This window comes from Strongylocentrotus purpuratus, unplaced genomic scaffold (genome assembly GCF_000002235.5).
Source record: "Strongylocentrotus purpuratus isolate Spur 01 unplaced genomic scaffold, Spur_5.0 spur5_scaffold_4, whole genome shotgun sequence".
In the NCBI taxonomy this organism is placed as follows: Eukaryota; Metazoa; Echinodermata; class Echinoidea; order Camarodonta; family Strongylocentrotidae; genus Strongylocentrotus; species Strongylocentrotus purpuratus.
Genome location: NW_022145610.1, coordinates 8,012,817 through 8,040,736, shown reverse-complemented (window position 1 = coordinate 8,040,736; position 27,920 = coordinate 8,012,817). Strand labels below are relative to the sequence as shown.

Sequence of the window (27,920 nt, the reverse complement as noted above, 5' to 3'; positions counted from 1 at the left end):
AAAGATAGATATACATAGCGAGGTATTCCTAATGAGGAAAGTAATATTTTTTGGTTTGTAAGGAATAATTATTTGTTTTCATTTTAAGAAAATGTCTTTATGATGTTCTCTTTTTCTGTTTTTTGGATTGTGTATTGTAATTGTTTAACCCTGAATGAGATGCATCCAATGTAATTCAAATCTTGGACCTGGATTTTATGTAACATCTTTATTATTATGTGTCATTTTTTTTCTTCAATAAAGATGAATACCCTAAACAACAAACAATCCTTTTAATTTGTTTTTTAATTGTTTGGCGTTCAATTTAATCCTTACCGTTAGCATTAAATTCCAACCCACTGGGATACGAGAGGCCGGAACTGACAATGACGTTTCTGTCTCCGCCATCAAGATTGGCCCTCTCGATTCGATCGTAATAATAGTCTGTCCAAAACATCACTCTGTATGAGGGTGGAGAATAGTAATTACAATGATAATGAAATGATGCAACGTATCTAGGTTTACACAGAATCTTGTTTTAATCCACATGATAATCTTTATTTATTTCAAACAGCCACCCAACTTCTTGTTTCATGATATCTAAGTTCTCTCTATCCACTTGTCCACTGCGCATTTTCATAAGTACTACAAAGGTAGTATCCCTAACTTAAGGTTCATCTGTGAAAACAAAATTAAAAGAAGCTAATTTCAACGGAGTTGAGTAGAAATGGGTATGGAAAACTACCCCCCAAAAAGGGGGAAGGTATGGGAGTTGGGGAGATTTTTTAAATTAGAGGTCAAAGGTCATAGACCCCTGCCTAAAATCATTAACAATTATATTTCAGCAACAAAATATGTTATACAGATGATCTAGATGTCAAAATGCACAGAATTACAAAAGAAGATGACATAAAATAATTATTGGCCCTTGGGACCAAATCCTAATCCAAATCCGATTTACTCAAAACTTTCTAAGTGAACATATACCGTATTTGGTATCATTCGAAAGGGCATTTTATTGCAGTCATTGTGACACTATTGTCATCTGCGTGCAATGCATTTCAAGGATTACATGGGTTTTGACGTAATACATAGTAAATTAATCATTTTTGGCGATAACTTTGCGGTGACATTTTACTAAACTTGGCAAACGTATATGGATACATATGTCTGACAAGTTTCACTGACGTAGTTATAGGCCTAAAGATTTGTTTATTTTGGAGCAAGTTGAAGTTATGTCGCAATTTTCTTGAAAACTTCAAATTTGGAGGGCAATTTTCGCAAAGTCGGTTAGTGATCGGAATATATCCTGAGGTATCAAAATCTAAAAAGGGTACGGCCGGGTTTGGCCGAGCCAATTTCAGAAACGTAGAGGGCGTTATCTATATCGTGCATTACATTGGATCGTGAAATTCGGCAGGGATATGTGCTTTGATACGATAAAAATACTTTAAAGGTTTAAACAAAACAGAATTGGTAAAAGAAAGTTATGGCAATTTGTTATGGTGATTTTGGAAAACGACGTGTCAAGTGGCCATATTGGATAACGGAAAATACGCCTACGAAATGAATCGGGCTGGAGAAAAGAACCTAGATAGGGATCACAAGCACTGTGTGCAAAACGAATGTGATTTTTGGCATGAGATAAAACGCAAACAAGAACAAGGCTTTGACAAAAGTAATTTATGCAATTAACACAAACTTCCTTCTATCTAGATAAGGAGAGAGAAAGAGAACTAAATGAATAAAGAGAGAGAGAGAGAGAGAGAGAGAGATAGAGATTGGGAAAGAGAAAGAAAGAGAGATGTGTGTGTGCCAGAGAGAGTGAGAATGGGGGAGAGTGATAAGAAAAGTGAAAGAGAAAGATTGAGGGAGAGAAAGAGAAAATGTGATTTTATATGTGTGTGAGTGTGCGTGTGAGAGAGAGGGAGGTATGGTGGCCCTGAAGGGGCATCGTGAATAGACGAAATCGCGAATTATTCAAAACATTGGCGACGAATTTCACGATATCGTCAATTTCGTCGAGAATACTTGGCGATAAAATTCACGACGTCGTCAATTTCGTCGTGAATAACTGGCGATAAAATTCAAGACGAGATTCACGCCTGGCTGGTTTCGTCGCCAATTACGTCATCAAATTTATTTTTTTCCTTGCTTACGCAATCTGCCTAGTCTAGCGGTAAACAGTCCAGCCCCTTGAAGACGATTATGACGAGAAGTTTTACCATGATTTCTGTGAAAATCGTAGGTTTTAACTTCATATTATGCTCTATTTGTATTTTATAGGGACAAGGGAAATTGTACATCGGAAAAATTACCCGGTATGCATTTAATAGTAGATCTTTTTCTTAATGCACTTGATGCATTGTTCCAGGGGCGGCGATCCCGGGGGGGGGGGGGGCGGGAGGGGGGGGGGGGGGGACACGTCCCCATCAATTTTTCTAGGGGGGACACGTCCCCCCCCCCCACAAAATTCGAAAAAGTGCGCACAAAAAATGTATAGCAAATACTGACTAAAGACTGCAACACCCTTTTAGGCTCTGGAGGGTCTAAGAGTGCAGCGTTTAGACAAACAAAAATGCAAAGATCTTCTCACTCGGGAAATACGCTCCCTCGTATAATATCCTTCAAAATGTATAAGTAAATACCGGGAAAAGTGAAGCGTAAAAAAAAATGTATATGTTTGTTTTTATACTATAGTTTTGCTAAGGACTGTATTTTTTTAATACAACAAAACTTCAAAAACCTGTGAGGGGCAGTCACATCCGCCACCTGAAACCCTTTCATTCATTACTGTTCCCTCGCACATGCGTAATGATGGGGGAGGGGGGGGGGGGGTTAAGGACAGTTCCCCCAAATGAAATTCAAACGTGGTTTATTTTTAATTCGATACCAGTGATTTAAAAAAGTTGCTGAAATGGCATGATTTTCCCTGAGCTTTCGGGGGCTCTGCCCCCTAGACCCCACCAAGGGCCATAAGGGGGAGCCCTTGGTTTCTCATCTGACCGTAATTTAATGCCGAAAACGCCTGAGCTTCCGGGGGCTCTGGCCGATGGATGCTCATCTGATCGTAATTTAATGCCAAAATCCCCTGAGCTTCTGGGGGCTCCGCCCCCTAATTGATCCTACTCAAATTAGTGACCTGCATGCCAGTCTCACAAATAAGGTTTAAACATATGCTCATCTGACCGTAAATAAATGCCTAAAACCCCTGAGCTTCATGGGGGTCCGCTGGGTCTTTGCCCTTGGACCCCACGCCAATTTACGCTCCACTTTGCTTTGCTTTGCTCTACCTGATCGTAAATACTTTAGCCCCCCCCCACACTTCGAAAAAACGTTCCCAGGGCCTACGTAGCATGTAAGAGTGGTGCTGATGATTCCCCCCTCATTACACCAAAGACTGCTCCCTCGTCCCTCGCATGTTGTCCCCCAGGTCATGAAAAGAAATCGCCGCTCCTGCATTGTCCCATAGCTATACGTTTACTTCCAAATAGTATTTTCTCCTGCAATAGCACACTCGTCGACTAGCTCGAACTGAGCTGAGCTGATTCGATGATTCAATTCGATGTAGGCAAGCACCAGATCTAGATCTACGAATCTGGGTTGACTTGTTTACTAAATTTGTAAGCTTACTCAGTGTATATACAACCTAACTAAATACAGTTCCAATGCACAGGCACAGGGCCAAGGGTAATTAACAAAAAAATAAACTAGTTAACAAATAATTAAATATTCCTGATATTATTAGTTAAAGCCACTCCATGGGCCTGTTTCATGAAACCAACTCCATGACAGTCATATCTTTGTTGGCGACCTACGGCGATGTCATAAAGTGAATAAACCGTTTTACAAAACCATGACCAACATGATATCGATATATCGCGATACTATCAGCTAAAGAACTTGGTCTTTTTCACGATCCATTAGATTTATCCCGAATAACCAAAACTAGTTTTTGGGCTAAAATTGTTCAAAAAGAAATATATATATATATATATATGTTTACATTCTCCTAAAATAAATAAAAGACAGTGTCATTGTCAAAGTAGATCATCAAACAATTTGCATATTGTGGTAAAGATGTTTAAATTGAAGAAAAATCCAGTGTCGTATCGCAGCTTTCGGGATCCACAAAGTTGGAAAACTGCGAAAATTTCTGGATCAAAGTTCTACTCATCGTCTTGTTAATGCCCTTGTAACTTCCCACCTTGATTACTGTAATGGACTATTAATCAATCTCCCTAGCTCTCATTTAGCCCCTCTTCAACATATTCAGAACACAGCAGCACGCCTCATCACACGTACAAGAAAACATGAACACATCACACCGATCATTCGTTCTCTACACTGGCTCCCCCTCCAACAACGTATCAAATTCAAGATTCTCATGATGACATACAAGGCCTTTCACAAACTTGCTCCCTCATATCTCTCGGCACTCATCACTCCTAAAACTCGTACTTCATCTATGCGTCTCAGATCATCAACCACAGCACATCTTCATCTTGCCCCAGGCCCTCGCACCCACACCCGCTATGGAAATCGTGCCTTTTCTGTCTGTGCCCCCCAACTTTGGAACAATCTTCCCCATGAAATACGCGAGTCCCCAACCTTAGAGACATTCAAAAGTAAACTTAAGACTTATCTGTTTAATATGTAATGTAATGTAATTATATTTTGTTTGTTTAACTATAAAGCGTTATGTAAATATTAACTATTATTATTGTATGATTGTTATTAGGAATTTGTTATTATAATTATGTATCATGTATTATATTCTTGTAATTTGTAGGTTAACATTACTTTAATTAAATTTTTTGTTAAGCGCTTAGAAACTTTGTATTAAGTGCTATATAAATGTAATTTATTATTATTATTATTATTTGAGTGGTTTTTTCGACAGTCGAATCAAAAGTTAGTTGAAGGATACCGTAATGTGATATTTTATCAATACGTACTGATTTGTGTACTGTGACTAGGATTTTTAGGCAAAATACCTTTTCTCAGCCAGTTTATAATTCTAGGGTCTCGTAAACACTCGCTATCTATTTGATTTGATATTGAAAATATAATTTGGAAGAAGTTATCAGAGAGGAAATAATAATGCACATAGGCCCCAAAGGTAAAATGGTATCCTATTGAAAGACTATGGATCGGCTATGGAGAACGGTGTGTACCATTTTTATCTATTTTATTGATGTTATCATTTCTGCAATTTAATTAAAATCAGTGGAAGGAAATACGTTGATTGAAAATAATTTAAACTGATATAATGTTCATATTCAGCTTTTTTAAACATCTGTATATTGTGTATTATATTTTTGATCAATGAAATCCTGTTCAGTGATTGGTCAACATAGCATCATGTGACCAAACATAACAATGCTATGATGTAACCGTGACATCATCCATGGTATAGTGCACTATACCATGGATGGCGTCATATAGGCGATCGATAAAGATCAATGTGCTATCGGCCGCGGTCGCGGTACTGTCGTCTGCGCTGCTCTCACTGCACTATACACTACTCCAGTGACAGTAAACATTATTATTATTATTATTATTATTATTATTATTATTATTATTATTTTTATGAAGGTTGGTTTGAAAAAATATAAAACAAATATATCATGCACTATTTCAAGTCAATACAGTGCGAGTCAAAAAAAGTTTACACCTAGAAAATTGCTAATTATTTAAAGAAATCATTGATAAAACATTAAAAGATTTTATGTCTTATGAAAGAGTGTTTTACCCCAAATCATTTGGTACCATTTGTGTGTGGTATATGTTCACGCTTGGATGAACAGGAGACATTGTTTGCGAGAGTGCAAAAATCGATTTGCGCCAAAGTTACCTATGTGACGTTTGAATAAAACAATTGGGATTTGGGTATTAATTCGGTCTCTGCAGATCCAAATCATACCCCCAACAAAATTAATTATGCCACACATATCAAATAACGAATATCAAATATCCACAAAAATTTGTGCGCGTGTGTGTGGATGGGTGTGTGTGACTTAGCCCTTTGCAAAAACACATATGCAATGCATTTCATTTGATACATTCAATCCATTCTCTCACTCCGCAAATCCCAACATAATACATACTGTAGGCATCACTTTGGAGCAATCCGATTTTTTGCACTCTCGCAAACAATGTCGCCTGTTAATCCAAGCGTGAACACATACCACACACAAAAATGGTACCAAATGATTTGGGATAAAACACTCTTTCATAAGATGTATAATAATTTACTGTTCATAGAGGATTTTAACAATAATTAGCAATTTTCTAGATGTAAACTCTTTTTTGACTCACACGGTAGTTGAAAAAAAGAAAGAAAAACAAGTAGTAAAGATAATAATGATGATATTGGTAATTACAACATTAAACTGATGATAGAAATGATAATACGAACAAGAAGAAAAATAAGAAGGAGAAGAAGAGAGGAGGAAGAGGAGGAGGAGGAGGTGATTATAATGATAAACATGTTGAATTTCTATAACGTATAAAAACATAAGTAAAGGGCCGATTATACCAACATTTAAAAGTATGAACCGGCAGAAGACAACACAAAATCGGAAGTCAGGAACTTCAGGCTATCATTGTAACTAAAATGACAGACAAGTGAAAAGCATAAGCCTCGTGGTAGATCAACGATAGATCAATGCTAATTAAGGGAGTCATGCTTTATACAGAATGAGCATCCCAGAGAATTACGTACCGAACTCGTCTATATTTTTCAACAAAGTTACCGGATCCCGCACAAGAAATATTTTTATTTTTAAAGGTATGAACTAGAAATGTCCATGAGAGATCAGTTTAAATATAAAAAGGACTACTTTATTTTTTATGACCTGTTACATTTGTCAATGGAGAATTGGACAGTTACCTTTAAAAAAGAAGTTGAAATACAGTGTGTATATACCACATGTATGCTCATCTAAAGGTCTGTTCGAATGAGGTCTGCTCACTATTCATAAGGACCGCTATTCATGAGGACCACTATTCATAATTTGAGATAAGGGTCATTATTCATTTGGGTCATTATTCATAAGAACCTCTATTCATAAACGAATAGGAGGGTTCCTATTCACAATGCGAGAAGAGGGTCACTATTTATAAAGCTAAATGAGGGTCGCTATTCAAAATACGATAAGAGGGTCATTATTCATAATACGAGAAGAAGGTGGCTATTCATGATACAATAGGGAAAGTGTCGCTATTTATAGAAATTAAATAAGCAAACACAATTATATTAAAGATAATACAAAGTTTTGGTATGGGGTCATGAATTTAGTTCAAATAAAGATATTAGAAGCATGCGATCCTACAATATTCAGTGATCGCGGTTGAAATCGAGTCTTAAGAAGAAATTGTAAATAATAAACTCTTTGTGTTGTAAAGCTTCCTCTAAAGGTCAAGATATTAATTTAGCATTAAAACAATGTTTCTTGACTAAAATCGACCGGTTGGACATTCCCGTTTGAAAATTATATTTCACAACTGCATATTCTGAGATGTTCATGGTCGCAGCTACCATTGGATGACCGTATAGACTCTTTTCCAAATTTATAATTTTACCCGGAGCACCGGTAAACTATCTCGAAAGCAGAATTGTTTTAGAGGCTAAATTCTCGAGTGCCTATAATACATCCTTAGGGCATCCAAATATATCACTTGTTGCTACGAGGGTTAGATATCCCAGCCCCATAATAAATACAAAAACAAATTTCAACAGCATTTTTTCTTCTCCTATTTTGTTGCACCACACCCTATCAGACCTCCTTACCCATCACCTAGTAGCGGATCCAGTGGGGGGGGGGGGGGGGGAGTGCCGGGCCTGAGAAAAAGTATAAAAACACGTTAATTTTACCCTTTTTTTTTTAGATGGCCCCCCTGGCGCTCAAGAGGGGGGGGGGGGTTTGATTTTTCAAATTTTCGAGGTCCCAACAATAAATTAGTGCTCACTTATCCTCCCTCCCCTCCCACTGAACGAAATATTGGCCGGCAAGATTTTCAAATTTTCGGGAGTAAAAAAAATTATAATAATAAAAATAGTGCCCACTACCCCCCCCTTCTGCCCCCTCCCAATGAGCGAAATATTGGCAGGCACGATTTTCAAATTTCAGCACACTAATTTCAAATTTATTTCAAATTTGGGCCCCCCCATAAGAAATCATTGATCCGCGCCTGCCATCACCACCTCGTTGTACGCTAAATGACGCAAAAACCTTCAATGTCCGAAAGTGTTCAAGCCCCCTATCCTCCCAAACAAAATACAATTTTAAAGTGCCCCCTCCCCACCCTTTTCCGGGCAGTAACTGGACTAATGGTCAAGATTCTAGACAAATCAAGTAATAGGTTAATTGATAATTATGATTACTAGTATTCTGAGGTTTGATAATTCCTGGGAAAAAAAATCTTGAAATTCTTCATTGGCAAAAATTGAGCTTCTTGGGGCCTGGTCCTTGACTTCTGGCACTGGATTATGGTTAAGGCTTTATAATTTGTAGGTCCATAGGTCCTATAAAAAGCTACTATTTACAAAAACATTATTGTCGTATATATTATAAATAATTACTAGTTCCTAAAATAGCATGGGCCTGGATGTTCTACTTAATGTCTCCGTGGCGTAGCCAGGATAAGATTATTAAGGGGCAGGATGGGTGTGGCAAGATTTCTCACAACGGGGACAAATTACAATAGGATTATAATGTGCGTTGGGTTTTACTGTATTTTTTCGTTACCACAGGAGCGGGGCAAATGTATAAGCTACACGAAGGTAATGGGGATGTCTCTATATAATCATCAAAGATAAAAGGTACAATATATATTTTTTTTAAAGACATACCGGCCATAGACCTACAGGGAACGCCATCGTTCGTGTAACGCCTACAAAAAAAAATCTGATTTGCCTTTAAAATCTTGAAAATCTAACAGCCTTTAATACTTATATGGAAATTATATTTTGCTATATTGTGTATTTACGAAAAGATGGTATATAACCTTAGTCCCTACAACCTCCTCTCCGTCGCTTTCTTCCTTTGCTGAGGGTTAGGGACATGATATCAGCCCCTTGATGGCAACACCTTGAAGACAATTGTTGGTAATATGTACTTGTCCCAAGGGAATGCTGCAGGGAGGGTGGGCCGAATGGCGCAGCGTGGTCGGACTGATTGGGGGTAGGGGTGATGGGTCATGTTCATTATTGTAGCACGCCTTTTTTCTGTATTTGTTGAGAAATGTATGTTTTCGACAAATATTTGAGGCGTGTATCACCCCCCCCCATCGCTAGTCCACAGCCATGACGGGGGGGGGGGGGGTGTCCCATTTTCATTATTTCTCTTTTTTGTTATAATTTTGTTAGCTTATTTCATTTTTATGAATAGCGATCCTCATTCAGTATTATGAATAGCGACCCTCTTCCCGTATTATGAATAGCAACCCTCTTCTCGTATTATGAAAAGCGATCCTCTTTCCGCATTATGAATCGTGGGAGATTACCAGTTCTATAATATTGGTATCAAGAGAACTGTACTGGTACATACATGTAAGAGATATGCATATAATCATACTCAAGTTAGACATTTCTAGACTTAGATCCAGGTCTACATGTAGTAATTGGACTTAGATCTACTTGTATAATGTTAAACACATCCAAGTTACATGTAAAAATCTAGATCTAGAAGTTAGAACAAGTTAGATTTCGATCCAAATATATCTCATACATGCATAATGATACTCATAATTAAGAGTCATACTCAGTCATCATAGGTCAAGTCTATAGTCACCATGAACTGCTTAATTACAACAATGCTCGTATAAATAATGGTTTGTTCCAAACGGAATCCAATTCGAAACATTATGTCTTAGGTAATTAATCTGTTTCAGTCCTTTTAGTTTTAGGCTAGTATGGTACTAGTATTATTAGAGTATAATCTAGTTTTCACTCAATAATCAGATCCTATCAAGTCCAGCAATTAGTCCTGGATCTACGTGCATGGTCCACTCATTTATAATCGCCACGTGACTCGAAACATTATGTATTAGGTAATTAGTCTGTTTTTAGTCATTTAACCCTAATGAGGCCGGGGGAGGGGGGGGGGGGGGAGAGGCCATTGTTGCCCCCCCCCCCTTCACGATCATATAGCTCCGTTTAGTCTCATTTGAGAACGCCCCCAGAGTCCAGCAGCCTAACATGTACGTTAGCCTATATACTTTAAAATAAAAAATCGTTAAAAATACATTTTTTGTTTAAATGAAAAGCACATCCACCCCGACGTACGTTATCACTAGCTCTTTCATTGGAACCCTCAAGTCCCATTGACTTTCGAAAGTTCACCCACCGTAATTTGATTAAAATAGGTCGCAATCTCGCCATTGCCTATATAATACGTGTACAACAAGTCGAACTTTGGACTCAATTTACGGGTTGGTTTACAATCAGGGTACACACTTTGTCTCACTTGGGGTGAAAGAAAAGTTCCTTTGATTTTTCTGAATTTTTGTTTGTGTGTAGTATACAAGTTACTTGTAAAGTCTGTAAAGTTTCAAACTTTTTTTTTCAAGCATGAAACATGTCCTTTATGAAAAAAATAGGGTCAAGTGTCACCTGATGACATTATGCAGAAATAAAATTTGTATTGTTTCTTTGGGTGAATGTGAAAGACATAGTTTGATAACTTGATGATATGGAGTCAGAATACAACTCAATTTTTCAAGTGCATAATGGTTTTATTCATGAAAAATTCAGTTTTGCATCTTTTCATACCACGAAATGATGGACTGACAGCATGAAGTTACTGATAAAAAAACACAGAGCAGTTTGACCCTTAATTCTGTACTGCACAGCTACACATGGTAAGGGTGCGTTTACATACCAACCTCCAGAATAAAAGGATAGATCGTTCTGGAGATATGTGGCGTCAAAATGTTGTTCGGAGAGGACATTTTTTTAGTTCGGAGAGGACATTATTTTTGACATGCAGTTGGAACTGTCTGATACAATTATAATTCATTGTTTCATGGCATAAATGAAACTGGATATATGTAAGGTTCATTAGAACATATTTAATTATTTTAGATCTGCATATAATATCTTCAATCACCCATCGTAGAGAAATTATCTTCTCCCTCACGTTAAGACTTAACGGTACTAAAAACTGGATTCACATTGAACTAAATATTTTCAGAAGGTACCTGGACAATACTGTGATTCTATAGTTACAAGTTTTTAGGAATAGTTAACCATATATCAGTGTTTTGGAGATTTTACATGCTTAACATTAACATTCGGAGAGGACATTATTTGTTGACATATGATTGGTTTGTGCTCGTAATCCATTTTCCCTTATAAACACAACTAAACTATGTATACAACTTATGTAGAATCTTAGACAGAACTTTTATGTCTCATGAACATAAGTTTGGGGCATGCCCCTAATATGACTCTACCAACTAAACTAAAATCTAGACTGGGAGATCTATATGCCATACAACATACAATGCATACAATGTTCTCTACAAAGTAGTTTTTGTTAATACAACAGAGCACTTACTGAAAGTCCATTGCAATCATTGTACGAGATGAATTCCTGCCTTTTGATGAACAATAAATCTTACGAACGTGTACAAGAGATATATAAATGAAAATTTATTGGCATGATGTAATGATTTATAGCATGACATGGGCGGCTGGGCGCAGCCACTTTATTTAAAATGTGATGTACCAGGCGGAGTTGTATATGTCTCATGCACCAATCTTTAATTGAAAGACTTTTTAATTCAATAAGAAAAATTTTACTGTACAATGAGGGTAAATCATAGCAGAGAAGGTAAAAATTACATTTGGTAAAAAGTATATAATAGGGTACCTAACATCATACATGTGAACGGCCGATTGGACTAGGATAGCTATAGAGACAGAAGAGAAAGGAAATGTTATGAGGAGGGCTTTGTCCAAGGTCTGGATGAACTATAGCATGATATATATATATATATATATAATAATAGGGTAACAATATTGTAACTCATTGATTAAAAAATACTAAAATATAGTGGTTGAAAAATCTATTTCATTTCTGCAAAACCTTCACCCGGAACAGTACCAACTTAAGCATGTCTTATAATCCGAAATGGCTGCCCGCATGTTTTGCCTCTTCTCTTATACCAATATTATTAATTTCAAAGTCATGAAAAGGCACTCAGTATCAACAAACATGATCTACAACAACTCCAATTGACAAAATAATCCAAGCTATGCATTTTTCAATAGCATTTGATAGCAAAAACCTTGACAAAATTTTGGCATTAAAAAAAAAAAAAAACCTTGAAAATTGTTGGCATTAAAAAAAAAAAAAAATTTTGCTGATTTGTTTTCCGATCATTTTTATTGATCGGCTATCGGAAGTTATTAGCCGATCTCACGTGATCGGCCAACGATCGGCCCCCTATCCAATGGTCGGTTACAGGCCTACTAAATACTACGGGTCTCGCTCTTTTCAGGTTGCATCGGCCGTACTTTGGAATAAATTACCGGGAAATCTTTAAAAAACTGTGATACTGTTGACAACTTGAAGGCACGTCTTAAAGAAAAAATTTCAAAATACTTTCCAATGTTAACGAGAGGTAGTATGTTGAGCATATCTCACTCTTCTTACGTTACTCTATCCACCTTTCCTTCTTACTCTTTCTTACAGCGCATAGAGACATATTGTGATAATGCGCTATATATTAAATTACGGTATATGATTCATGAACTTGATGATGTAAAGTGGACCAGATTTCACTGCATCTTCACTTGATGTATCAATCTCTTTCACCACAACATCTCTTCCACTAGAAATGTGTATGGACTAGGACAAAGCATCCCTACACCCAATAGTATAACAGCAAAAAGTTACCCACTTGTTCTATGTGATTAACCTGAATATGAAGACTTTCGATGGAAGTATGTAAATATGTCAACAAAACTACTGTCCTCTCCGAAACCAAAGAGACTATGTATATCGATGGTAATCATAGTATCAATTCATCATTGTATAGTTGATTAACAGTACTGATAACATGGAAAGGTATAAACACATAATAAATGCAATTAAATGGATGGAAAGTCTTAATTCTTCCAGACATACATTACATCATGGAATAATAGGGGGTGAAAGTAGCTTGTGAATGGATAGAATTAACAAAACCTCCCATTAAATAACCGGAAGATGTTAGATTGTAATACCCACCTCACGATGAATTAAAATCAGGCTAGTTTTTGTAAATCCATGCACTTTGTAGACTGTTATTACAGTCATTTATCCATCTACTGATTATGAGCTGGAGAGGACATTTTTTTTGACACCTTCAAAATCAGTGTGAATATTAAACAAAATAAACATTATCTATTGCACATGATAAATCAATGTTAGGTCTACTAATAACATAAGGTGGTTTCAAAATGTGGCTCTTCTTGAAGGAGTGCTGATAAAAAATGTCACTTTTTCGGAGAGGACACTTTTTGACACACCCCTGACAAACAAATTTGAAATGCGCATTTACCAAAAAGTGAGTAAGTGTGGGGAAAGTTAATATTATAATTTTGTAGGATATTAGTGACTCTTTTGAAGGAGGAACAAATAAGTCATTGAGTGCGGTCTTACTTTATATTATAACGCTGGTTTCGGAGAGGACATTTTTTGACACATTTTGCACCTCATTTTTGGTGCGAAGTCAAAATTTGTAGATTTGCCAAAATATTGCACCCAATTCAGATCTTACAGAGAACTGTTGGAAGAGTTAATTCTGATAGCTGATAATGTTTTGGGGGTACGTATGTCAGACATGCAAACGTTCAAACATTGCAAAAAATGAAATGAGACAGTGAAAATGTGAAAAAAAATGGCATAAAATTACATATTTTGAAAAGTAGTTGCTCGTTTCAAACAATTTCTTCGCTGTTGTAGGTTGATCTAACCGTGCAAAATAGTTGACCAAGGAAGATTTTCCTTGACTGTTATTTTTTTCTTTTTAACAGCCATCAAAGTGAATTTTTCTATTGTGTACCCTGATTGTAAAACAACCCTTACCACGAGATTGTAAGGTTTTAAGTCAAGCACACGAAGGATAAGAAGCATGAATTATCATAGATCAGTTCTGATTTGTTCATTATGTCCATTTCATCCAACCCCCCACCGATATTTTCCCATTAAGTATAGGCAAGCAATTTGCCGAGGTAAGCAAAAACATGAATATTAGTGAACACCTTGGACTATTCGATTATTAACAGAGGGGTGCAATTGTGCGCCACATCAAACTCCCCTACTTTCAGTCAAGTATTTCATCGTATTATGTAGTTTTGTAGGTTTATTTTACTAACTATTTAATTATCAGATATCAATGATAGTTTAAAGATATGGAAAAGATTCTTGTATTTTATATTTAGCACAGCAATCTCACATACAAAATCACTATCAAGTTTAGTCTGATCGGCCGATTGCCGTCTGCTATGTACGCGAACTAGCTACGTTTGTGCTGGCGAAAATGAAAAAAACCGGAGCAATATGTTTTCTGATCGTTCGGGAACGCATATGGATGGCGCCCCGCCGCACAGTGGGCCAGGGAGGAACCAAAGTGCGCCAAAACTAATTTTTTGGGGGATTTATCTTTTATAAATCCAGAGGAAATGTTTGGATTTCCAGGGATTTCCGCTTAAATTTTATTTCCAACATTTTCTCTGATGTCTAAGCTTTAAGTTGATACCAGATTTGGCTGCCCGATTCTGCCCGTTATTATGTTAGAGCCGTTTTCCTTGCAACATTTCACCGAAAAAAAATGTGTTTATTTTGGTCCGCGATGTCAGAACGTGTGTCACGCGCCCCCACCGTGATTTATGACCGCGAATCCTTCATGATTCAGCCGCGGACCTAAACCCCCCCCCCCACATTTTTCGGGGCAATGTGGCAATGGAAATCGGCTCTAACATAACAACGGGCAAGATCGGGAAGAAAAAATGGTGGTATTAAATTTGAAGCGGAGTTCTGAGGAGATCTACACATATTCTTTGCATTTATAAAAAAACATGGATAATTAGTCCATTTTTCAGTGAATTACCCTATAGTATATCATGAAGATTGTGTTTCTATCAATTTTAACCCATTCATGCAACGAAATGAACTATCAGGTATATGTGAGAGCAATTTTATATCAATAACTTAAAAACTACATGTTAAATTGAAAGATTTATAAAATAAGTCACTTTTGCACTAAAACTGTGAATATGTAGGATTTTGCTGTTTGAAGGAGTAAATTTATATCCTTATTGTGCATACCGGAATTAAATATTTTACTGAGGTATTCCTCAATGTGTTACCTTTCAACTGGGCAAGACAAAAGTTGGAGAAAAAAATCACCAAAAATGAGTTTTGGCGCACTTTGGTTCCTCCCTGGCCCACTGTGCGCCGCTCGCTGACTTTCTTCTTTCGAGCCTTGCGCATCTTTTAAAAGATTTCTTTTGAAAATTGGACCTACAGTTACAAGGTCACGTGACCTTTTGTCTTTGCATGTCAGCTCGAAAATCGCACATTTTCGTGATTTGTGTACAAAACATATGGAAATGTCATTTTTCCTAAAAATACATCAAACATTGGTTATTGGGTCTTGTTGAAAGTTTAGGTGGTTGTGTTTAGGAGTCAAAATAGTTAAGTTGTCGTTAGAAATGAAATAAAACAACAAAAAGAATAATATACATAAGTGAAAAATACATAAGAAATCTTCAAAACAAGAGATAACATCAGGAATAAGCTGGCTCTTTCAATTTTATTGTCCTATTACTTTTTCAAATGGTCTAATGAATATATGTAGTGAAAAAGAATGCTTAAATATGAATAATATATGATTTAGGGGTAAAAATGTGATTTGTATCACCTTATTTGCATAAATTACCATAAAAATACAAAGGAGTAAATTTCTTATAAAATTAAAAATATCATAGTATTCTATACACTTCACTTGACATGGTAGCACATTTTCGCGGAGATCGGCTGTTTCACGGCCGAGATCTTAAGGGGGCCATGATGCCCCCCCCCCTCCGGCCGTATTAAGACCTTAAATAGGCCGGCCTTTTTAGGGTTAAGACTAGTATACAGTACTAGTATTATTAGAGTCTAATCTTGTTTTCACTCCACAATCAGATCCGATCACGTCCAGCAATTAGTCCTAGATCTATTTGCATGGTCCATTCAGTTATAATCGCCACGTGACGCGCTCTGAGCGGCCCAGTTCAAAATCCCATGGACCTACTACGAGTAGTATTATACAATGGTCCTGCATGTAATTGTAGCAGAGCTCTGACAGTCAATACAATAATCGTTGTGTGCCCGTCGGTCATACTCCTAATGCCCCGCATAATACAGTCCACAGGCAATAAAGTAGGAAGCTCAACCTAACGCCAACACATACTGGCGATGCGATGAAGATTTACTTAACTCTGATTGTCGGCAGTTCGAAAATGTCGCTTATCAATCTTCCCAAGGTCATGCAAGATTATTGCTGGCTCAATGTGATTTGCAGTTTAATAGTAAACAAATATACCATGCACTGAGAGGCTCTAGTTGAAATTATGGAACGAGGTGGAAGGAATAGCACTATTTTCAAATCTCTATTTTCAAATTCGGGACCAAAAAAAAAAAGGTGCTCTTACCACCCCCCCCCCCCCCCGCTTATTCAGCTGGTGGCTGAGTCGTTGCGAAATGTTTGGAACCCCCCCCCCCCTCCCAAAAAAAAAAAAAATAAATAAATAAATAAATAAAAAAAATAAATAATAATAATAATAAAAATGTCCTCTTATCCCCCTCCTTCACCCGCTTATTCAGCGACTGAGACGTTGCGAAATTTTTGGCGCGTTTTTAAAATTTTAAAACCCCCTTCGAAAAAATCCTGCGTACGCGCATGAGCCCACCTATACTTGTTCCAAACAAGTATTACATTCCTGGTTAGTATTAGTTTTACATCGACTCTTTCAGTCTTTGTTCACTCAGTTTGAGTGTGCTATTATTATTAATATTAGTAGGCCCTGGATCAATTACAACACTCAATAGATATTACAACATGGAAATGAGTGTATGGGAAAATGTATTAAGTGCATATAGACCATTAAATGCATACCGGGTAATTTTTTCGCTGTACAATTTTCCTTGTCCTTATCTTGTCAAAGATAAAATACAAATAATAATAATAATAGAGCACAATATGAGGTTAAAACCTACCATTTTCACAGAAATCTTGGTAAAAAAGTCCCGTCATAATCGTCTTCAAGCGGCTGGATTGTTTACCGCTAGACTAGGAAGGCCGCGTAAGCAAGGACAAAAAAATGACGACGTAATTGGCGACGAAACCAGCCAGGCGTGAATCTCGTCGTGAATTTCACCGCCAATTATTGACGACGTCTTGAATTTTATCGCCAATTATTCACGACGAAATTGACGATTTCGTGAATTTCATCGCCAATTTCGTCGTGAATAATTCGCCCATGTCAGCGTATGCGCACTGTTGTAACCGTTAACTGGTGTATTACATGTAGTTACCCTTTTTCTTTGTGTACAATGATCCCGCATGGATAAAACAGGTCGGTATTGATGATAATTTGCTGGGAAGATCCGTTGAGATTAGCCGACATGATTCGGTTTTGGTTATTATCGGTCCAAAAGACTTTACCACGACTCGTATCCAACGCTAGGTCCATTGAGTCTGTGAAAGAAAACACTGACTATGTGACCTCGAGGGATGACAATGGAAAAAAGTAGGAGAAGAAACAAGTAAGATGTAGAAGAGGAAGATGGTTATGATATAGATATAGATAAAGAGAGGAAGGACCAAATCGAAGAGATAAAGACGGAAAAGAATACAGAGAAAAATAAACGTTATAAAAGATCATAAAAAGCAAGCACATTAGAAACAAAATAAAAACAAGAAGCAAAAAAAAGAAAAAAAGAAGTAGAAGGTGAAGAAAAGTGAAAGGCAAGAAAAAGGAGAAGTAAAAGTCAACGCGGAGAGAAAAAGAAGTAACAAAATGAAATGAGCAAGCAAACATAAAACTAAACAAAGATAAAATAAAATAAAAGAAAATAAAAATAAAAACAAAGAAACAAACAAAATGGCGAATTGTATTAAAGTCATATTATTTTACAACCTTAAAAAAAAAAAAAAAAAAAATTAAAAAACTGAACTGCAATTTATCTGAAATCTTTAAAGAAGAAAGACAAATCTTAATTCAGGAATACTCACATCTGGCATTAGTACTATCGACGATCACGCTTTGCATACTGCCATTGATATTCGCGCGTCGTATGGATCCTGATCCTGAATATTCGGTCCAGTACACCATGCGAGTATCGGGATCGTAATCGATGCCCATCGGGTAACGGACGGAACTGAAGGGCAGAGCATCGAAGGTTATAGAGTCGAGACTGTCGCTGGAAAAGTCGGCCATGGATATTGCATGTCCTGAATAGTCAGCCACAAATACCATCGCCTCCGCTGTACATGAGAAAGAAAAAAAATCAAAACAAAACATGGAAAAAGTTTATTATACAGCATGTACAGTATGTGCAGTTTGCCTTTTTGATTGATAGATTGATTTATTCAAACCTCTGTAAAACTGCGGTTCAGCATAAATGTTTGCGCTTGATCAGGACTGATCGCAAGTCCTTAAATCAAAATCGCATCTAATTTGTTCAGAGTTGCGATAAGTATGAGGATACGATCAATTTGAATCGATGACAGATGTTTATTAGACGGGGTTCCCTTCATTTTTCACAGATGAGTTCGAAAAACAACAAGTAAACGAGAAAATTCAAAGAGTAAAGCAAGTATTTAAGAAAAAATGCCCCCAAAAGAAGACAAATAAAATTGGTAACGTTATTGCAACCATCGGAATCTTTGTAACATGGCTCTTTATTCCCCCATCTCACTAGAAAGGGAGAAAAGCTATCATAATGACCGTGGCAATATGTGAAAACTTCGTTAAGCGTGGCAGACTTTCCATCCAACCCCACTTTTTGCCTGTGAGGCGAATATACTACAGCTCAGTTGAGATCCACTTCCCCGAAGGCGATGGCGATACGATGAAAGTACGACGCTGCCACTTTCTCACCTTTTTTCGAGGCCGACGAGATGCACTGATTCTGCGATCAAAGCGATAGTTATACGAGACCCATGCGCTTATTAAAACCTCTCTATAGTGATGCTGCGAGCGGGCGAATGTAATAGGTTCATGCTTGGGCTTCTGCTTCGATTTGAGGCCATCGGTATATAAATCGGGGCACTCGGCATTGACAGTACACTCTGGTCTACCGAACGGACGTGCCTCCTCCGAGCTCCGGTGGTTGATACTTTGAAACACCAAATTTACTCGGTTTTTTGTTAGATTTCCAACCCCAGTCTATTTGGATTTTTTTCTTCTTGTCCTCTTACCGAGGTGTTTTATTTCACATATTTCACATTTCATATATATTTACATCAATTTACATTTTAACATAATAAAAAAAAAGACAAAGTCTATCTGGAATAAACATTTGTGAATTCACAATACTCTTCTTCGGAGTTTCATTTGTGAAAAATATTGAAATTGTTTCTCTGATTGTCGGAAACCACGCTCATTTTATTATTTGGCGCCAAATATATAATGTGACCAAATGATTGGTCTCAGTGAAAGAAAACCATCTTATCTCTTTCTGACCCACTTCCATTTAGTATTGAAATTGTTTTGGTTTATGGTGATTACCAGAAGGTAATAATAATAATAATAGCTAGTTCTTATATAGCGCTTTTCAAGACCGAAGGCCCTCTTAAAGCGCTTTACAGATATATATATATTATTACCCCGGTCATAGGATTCAGGCTTACCCGCACACAATGTATGCACATTCTCCACTCCCTGGGGAGCATTCCAGCCAGGTGTCTTTTTTACGAACGCACACTTGCTAATCTAACCACATTAGCTTTCGCATCCTACCGGGTATCCATTTAACACCTGGGTGGAGAGTGGCAAATGTAGATCAATGTCTTCCACAACCGAACAAAAGTACTACTCATCCCAATCGAATGAACAAAAACCCTAGGACACGTGAATCCCATAAAAATATCAGTTAAACAAATCTTTAGGCAGTTGTTCACCTAAAATAAAAGAAATAGAAAATGATTCCTTTCCTACCTTGTCTTGTAGATACATCTGTTGCAACCGACAGTTGGAACAAATCATCTCAAAACGTGAATAACAGGTAGTGGTACAAATATTGCACAGTACCCGTAGAAAGAATATGTAAGACTATTTACAAAGTAATGTCGCTTCGTTGCGGGTGAAGTAAGTGAGAAGAAATTCATAATCATTATAAAGTAATAAGGCCTTAGAACCGAGTAGAGAAACAAGCGAAGAAGTCAGACATGAATTATGATGAAGCTGAATTAGCTTTCAATTGGTGTAGACTTTAAACTCTCTCTAAAAGACGTGTGCTCCTGTGCTCCTGGTGACCCACAGGGCACCAAGCTTGGCCCAATCCTATTTGTGATCATGATCAATGATGCTGCAGATTTCACCCTAAATAGATGGAAATATGTTGACGACCTTACCCTAGCAGAATTGAGAAAACCTAATCAGCAATCTCAATTGCTAGATCAGGTCTCTCAGCTAACCCAATGGTCTAGCTCAAATCACTTGACGCCTAAACCGTCAAAATGTAAGATAATTAACATATGCTTCAAGCGAAACCCTCCACCTTTCCCTGAAATCAAGATCGGCGATTCTGTTCTTTAGGAAGTCACACACCTGTCACTGTTAGGAGTTACTTTGCAATCTACACTGTTGGTCATAATGGTGGAATATTTATTTTTACCCCAGTTTAGGGAAGGATTTAATTTTTTTTTAAATTTCTAATAGATCTAGATAATGGCATACATTCTCAGATTTTACTGAATATTAATTTGCGAGTGTTTATTTTGCGTGACTGCTAAATCATATGTGTGCTACTATACTAATCAGCTAGGGAACCTACGTCCTTAAATCATAATTGACAGTAATGAGGATTAATGCCTCACAAAAGGGCACTAATATAGCTGATTGACGCGATTTTTATCCTGGGGCCTCACAGTAACGAGGCCATTGCTTAGCCCCTGAATCATGACTGTACGCAGTGTTTGCTAGGGTACGCGGCCCCTTCCACAAATCCCCCAAAACGAAGAAAATGCAATAAATTGTCAAAAATTCATTGCATTTTCCCCCGGCCCCCAACAGGAAAAATTCCTCTGTAGGGCCATGCATTATGGTTCAAGGCATGACCACACGGAGGAATTTTTCCTGTTTGGGGCCGGGGGAAAATGCAATGAATTTTTGACAATTTATTGCATTTTCTTCGTTTTGGGGGATTTGTGGAAGGGGCCGCGTACCCTAGCAAACACTGCGTACAGTCATGATTCAGGGGCTAAGCAATGGCCTCGTTACTGTGAGGCCCCAGGGTAAAAATCGTGTCGATCAGCTATATATTAGTGCCCTTTTGTGAGGCATTAATCCTCATTACTGTCAATTATGACTTAAGGACGTAGGTCCCTTATCTGATTAGCATAGTAGCACACATATGATTAAGCAGTCACGCAAAACAAACACTCACAAATCAATATTCAATAAAATCTGAGAATGTATGCCATTATCTAGATCTATTAGAAATAATTTTTTTTTTTAAATCCTTCCCTAAACTGGGGGGAAAATAAATATTCCACCATTATGACCAACAGTGTAATATTAAGTGGGGTCAACAAATTGATCACGTCGTTCAAAAAGCTTCGATACGATTGTTTATGTTGTGCATCTTAAAGAAATACAATGCATCCTGTAGTGATCTAGTTACCATTTACACATCCCATATCCCTCCCATTCTAGAGTATGCATCACCTGTCTGGTCTTTTTCAATCACTTGTCAACAGTCCGAGAAAGTTGTGAGAGTTCCGAGGCGTGTGACCAAGATCACTCTCGGTTTCACCTATTATGAAAGGCTAGGGAGTCTAAATCTGCCCTCCCTTTGATTCTAAGTTTGCCCACTTGCTACTGACGTCCCGACACAGAGACTTACTTCCACCATCTAAAGATTCCTCGCCCAATTTTCGCCCCCTTCGTAATAATCATGGTTTGGTCATTCCTAGGTGCAGGACTAGCCGATATCAAAATTCTGCTGTTCCTTCTCTTGTTCGTACAATTAATAAGCCTTGATTCTCTCTCCATATATATCTCTCTCTCTATCTATCTCTATCACCGTTCTCTCTCTCCATCTCCCTCTTTCCTTATTCCTCAGAATCTGTTTAATTGACACATTCACAATTTGGTATACGTTATATTTTAATAATGGCATTGTATAATTGCTTTTTAAGTCGATTCCAATTTGTAATATATATATTTCTGTGTGTTTACCCTTTCAACTCAAACGTAATTATGTTAATTCAGGTTTTAAGGCTTTTATCGTTGCCTATTTTCAAAATATTTCCCCCTATTTTCTTTGATTGTTTGGTTACTCAACATTATTTGTGTCTGTTTATCTGCTACCACTACCATATATCAGTTTAGTAATTTGACGATCTTGACCACTACTTGCTTTGCGTATAATATTGAATGCATGTCCTCAGCCAATTCTAGACACATTGCTCAGGGTGTTGCGGGCTCATGGATACTTCTCCAGACTATGGATTACATGGTTCGCGGTCAAAGTCCCGGCACGGTAGTAAGCTCATTTGGGAATTAATAATCTACATATTTTACTCTCCTCCCAGGTAGGAAGAAATTCCCTGAATGCTTAAACAAAAACCAGCATAATGAAATTTTACTTATTATATTCCTTCTATTGTACAAATCCTCTCCAACATGCAAGTAATCCTTAAAAATTCTCAAACCACAAAGATATTTATGTTTTTTTTTTTAAGGCGTCACTGTGCGACACCCTCTTACAGTATATATTCTCTCAACCATTTTTGGTTTTCCAACCGTTTATCCATGAAAAAAAGACATAAATCTTTCGACACTGAAATGTCTGGAATGGAATATAGAGCCAATTTATTGCTTTGTGACGATTTACATTCACCTAAAATGTAATCAAACAGCAATAATAAAGTTGGGAGAATTAAGGAATCGATCAGATCAGTTTATCCCAATGTTTATCATCAACAATGGCTTGTTTTGTTTCACTCAAACTTTCAGTTTATCTTTAATTGTACAATTAGCGATGAAGTCAATACCTGAGCACATTTTCACTCATCTGAACAATGTTACCAAGTCCCTCTAAGGGAAACATAGACATTGTTCATTATAGGCAGGTGGTCTTTATGTACAGGTCCTGTAATACATACAGTCGAGCGTATTTTACGCTTGAAATCTACTCTGTCACAATATTGGACGGGGCGCGCGAGGTATTAATTTAACACCGCTCAGTAAACGAACGGGAGTCGGGCGAAGCCCGCCCGACATTAAGGGTTTGCATCGTTCGAGTTCCGGTCGACTATCAATAGGTCTGTCGGTGCCCGCCGGACACTCGGGCAATGTCCGGACGGGCTCCGCGCGACGTCCTGCCCTCCGACGCGTCTGCGCCTCGAAATTGGCTCGAATATATATAGGATACTTACACATTTGTTCACATTTCTGAGGTCTGAATGAGTTGACATCTGAGCAAAGCGAGTTACACTGTACAATATTTAACGTTTGTTTTAATACTTACATCGGGACGGATTTTTACAGCATGTGTTCATGTAGTCCCATATACATCTTTCTGTGTACAGTGTTTGTAACTTTACCAAGACTTGGCCAAATTAAAAATAGATACGCTCCTTACCATAAGATAAGTCTTTTTCAATACAACTATAAATTCAATCAGTATAATACTTCTCCAGCACCGAGGAATAATTGAAAGTATCTCAGAATGCATGGGATATATATTAAGACAGCTACCAGACTAAAGCCAATTATTTGGAGGCCTTTATTTGGTGGGATATGGTTTTCTGACGCAGTATCATAACAACATTGACTTGGAATGATCATTTACACCAAGTTACAATGTGCATTTCCAAAAGTATTGGAATAATCTCCAAGTTAAAGTTTCTTCTACCCCATACAACCTTATTCCTACTATATAATTCGCTAGTTCTCCCGTATATAACATATTGTAATAGTGTATGGGCAAATTGTGGTTCGACAAAAATCAATTCTATTTTCAAACTGCAAAAGAAAGCCATACGTATTTGTACAGGTTCGCATTTCTTAGCTCACACTGATCCTTTATTCTATAAACTTAAAACACTAAAAATTTTCGATCTGAACACTACTCAAGTAGCAGTTATTATGTTTAAGTACATTAATAATCTGCTTCCACCATCCTTTGATAACATGTTTAGGTTTAATAATTCCGTTCATTCATACTCTACTCGCATATCTGGAAACTTCCATCTTACAAACCCCAAATTATCAATAACACACAAATCTGTTAGACATTCTGGCCCGGACATTTGGAATGATTTACCCGACAACATAAAGTCTTGTTCAACCATCTACTCCTTAAAAGCTACACTTAAACGACAAATAATACAATCATATGCTCCCCCTCTCTAAATTAGTATAACAAAACCGTGACTTATTTATTCTTTATCATGCAACTGCTCACTGCACCTGCACTTGCACCGCACCCTCTTGGTCACTCAGTTTTTCGAAGAGAGTTATGTCGCCAATTCTTTTTACGAGGCCGCCATCCATCTTATTTAATTGATAAATTTTCGTTCAGAGAAAGACCACATAATACGAGAAGTGGCAATCTATGTATTAAGACAATCCAGCCTAAAACGGATAGTACCAAACGCACATTTGTGTACAGAGGCGCTTGCCTATGGAACTCACTACCACACGAAGTGCAAGCTGCACAAACCAAGTACAGTTTCACAACACGTCTCAAAAGAATAACAAATTTATAATAATATACAATATACTATGCTCAAATATGTCTATGAACTTTCGAATGTTTCCTTTTTATTTTTGATGTGTCCATTTTTGTGTTGTTTGAATTTATATTGTTGTGTATGCATCTGCTCAGGTATTTTTAAATTTCCATATGATGTAATATAATTTCATTTCATTTTATCCGAAAATGATTAAATAATATATCTTTTATCTGCTGTGCTTGTTATTCTAATTCACTTTTAAGTGTTTTTTTACTGACTTAAATAAAATAAAATTGTAATCATATCCTTAATTGTAATAATGCAGTATCTTGACCAGCCACATTTGATTTTTTGTTTAATATTTTTTTTTTAATACATCATTTCTGGCAGTTTATATGCACTAGTAACAATTTGTATTACCTATTTTAATTTGAATTATATTTACAGTACTCTTGTTTGGACACTCATGATTATTGTTATCAATATACATATACTTTTTCGGCAGTACTATTCTATCGTTATATTGTTAGATATTTATCTTGATTATTTATTGTTTGTTTTAAATATGTCATTGATGTACCATTATCATTTTTATGTTAATTCGATGTATTTACATTGTGTCACACGGCCCCAATGGAAATCAGTCTTGTAACTGTTTGGGCTTTTTTAACCGTGTATAAATAAAGATATCAATTCAATTCAATTCATCTCCAGCCTAACCGCTCACGATGGTGGTCTCCTGCGTTCCGAATTACCTCTCTAATTTATTGAAAATATTTCATATTTCTTATGTTATTGTTTGCTTCGTACATGTTTATCGAATGATATAATTGAACATGATTTTTCATTTAATTACTTTTGTAAACATTGTATTCATTGTATTTGTTATTGTTCGAAATTTTGTACTTTGACTTTGAATTTGAATATTTTTGAACGCAGAAATAAAATCAATCAAACAAACAAACAAACATTATTGAGTTGACAGGAGGAACCCGGCCAGGGCACGGAGCACGCTCGAAGCAAACCCAAGTTTTTACAAGTCGCGAGTGGTATTCGGGAGGGAGACGTTCGAGTATCGTAGGTAGCCAATGCGGCGGCCGCGCAGCTCTGCCGAGCCCCGTCAGAATTTTTAGAGCTCAAAATGGTCTAAAATCGTCGGAAAGCCGCCCAAATATCTATCGAATGTTTGCCGATGCCCGAGCGATCTATGGGCGACCTGTTTACGAGCTCCGCGACCTCAAAATTCGCCATTGGAAAATCGCTGAATTGGGAGCAGGTTTCAGTGCTCTGCGAACGTCGTTCGACCCTTGCCTTATTCCTGGCAAAAATGCCATTTTGAGCTCGCAGAGAAGTCGGGTGGGCTACGTTTTGGATATGTGACGGCCACTGTAAGCAGGTTTGACTGCAACAATAGTAGTAGTAGTAGACGCAGAAGTTGTACTATCATAAAACCTACGCTAATACATTCACAGTACTAAGCTACGGAATCTTAACAAAACAAATTTAACATATAAAAAAGGTTTGCCATGTCCTACATATCGTGCAGTTTATAACCTGCCACATCGCAGGGAACCAGGAGTCGGCCGATACCGAGTAACAGTAAGAATAGGTCGTATGAATACAAGGAAATATGCTTAACTATCTCAAATATTGGATTCTTCTACCTTTTGGGATTTTGTAGAATGTCAATATTAAGGATCAAAATAAACACTAAATTGTATTAATCTATCTAAGACAAAAACAAACTTGAGTCAGATGAAAAAAAAAAATCTTTATTAGATATTAAAAAAAATCATGTAAGGAAGATTTTTTTTTGTTTTCAATGAGATTTTATTTTCTCCATTGCTTTTCACAGACAATAACAAAAATTATAATAACAAACAATAACAAAATCAATACATAAAATAATCTGCATGTTAATATTATTATATAGAATATAATTTTACATTCACAGCTAAATAATACAAAAGAACTTTTACTATTTACATCAAATAAAGCATGAAACATGCATGCATGAAGAAGGCATGAACATAAAAAGGCATTAAAAAAAAAAATTAAAAAAAACCAAAAAAAAATAAATATTATATACATATGTAATTCATGTATACACGGTATAAACATTACATACAATATACTACCCAATAACTAAACTAAACTTTAGAGAACTTAAAAGTTGCATCGGTTTGCGACTTTGAAATATTGTAACAGAAAAGATCAATGGCAATGAGTGTTTAAGATATTCCTATAATGTTTTAAACAAAAGATGGCGCTAGACCACATTTGACAAGTTTTTTTTTCTTTTTTCCTTCTCTCTCTCTCTCCAATGATATTTCGTTTTCTCCATTGTTTTTCACAAACATTAACAAAATCAATACATAAAGTAATCTGCATGTTAATATTATTATACAAAATATGATTTTACATTCACATCTAAATAATACAATTGAACTTTTGCAATTTACATCAAATAAAGCATGAAACATGCATGCATGAAGAAGGCATGAACATAAAAAGACATTTAAGAGGAAAAAAAAAAATACTTACATACACACATACACACACGTGCATAGACACCCACACAAACACCCACTCAAAACATGCCTACATTTTGTGGGAATCTCGACCATTATATCAGCTATGTCCATTTCATTGCTTCTATTTGCCTTCCTTATTTTATTTATTCTGCACGAAGCTATTCTAAATTGTCCCACTTTCTAAAATGATATGTGAGTGTACCTCGGTCCCCAGCTAATTTCTTCTCCTCCCTTCTTTTTTCTAATAATTTTTTCTTAATCTCTAAATAAGTTGGTGGTTTTTGTCTATTTTTACTATCTATAAATATCATATATTTTATCAAAATTATGATATGATTTAATAACTGTTCCTTCCCTATGTTAAACTCAACTATCCCTACATGGATACCTTTCCAATTTATATTTGTAATCTCTACTAAATTAAATAAATTCCCACATTCTTCCCAAATTGGTTTT

General features: G+C 36.7%; 1 protein-coding gene across 1 annotated transcript in view; it reads right to left on the bottom strand.

The window, feature by feature from the left end:
- Positions 1–304: 304 nt before the first annotated feature.
- Positions 305–27,920, bottom strand: part of LOC115929295 (low-density lipoprotein receptor-related protein 6-like) — a 36,216-nt gene continuing 8,600 nt past the window's right edge. The window contains exons 2-4 of the mRNA XM_030998010.1: positions 18,256–18,507; positions 17,556–17,718; positions 305–440 (exon numbers count right to left, since the gene is read on the bottom strand). Of these exons, the coding sequence (XP_030853870.1) occupies positions 305–440; positions 17,556–17,718; positions 18,256–18,507 (551 nt within the window). The remainder of the gene's footprint in view (positions 441–17,555; positions 17,719–18,255; positions 18,508–27,920) is intronic.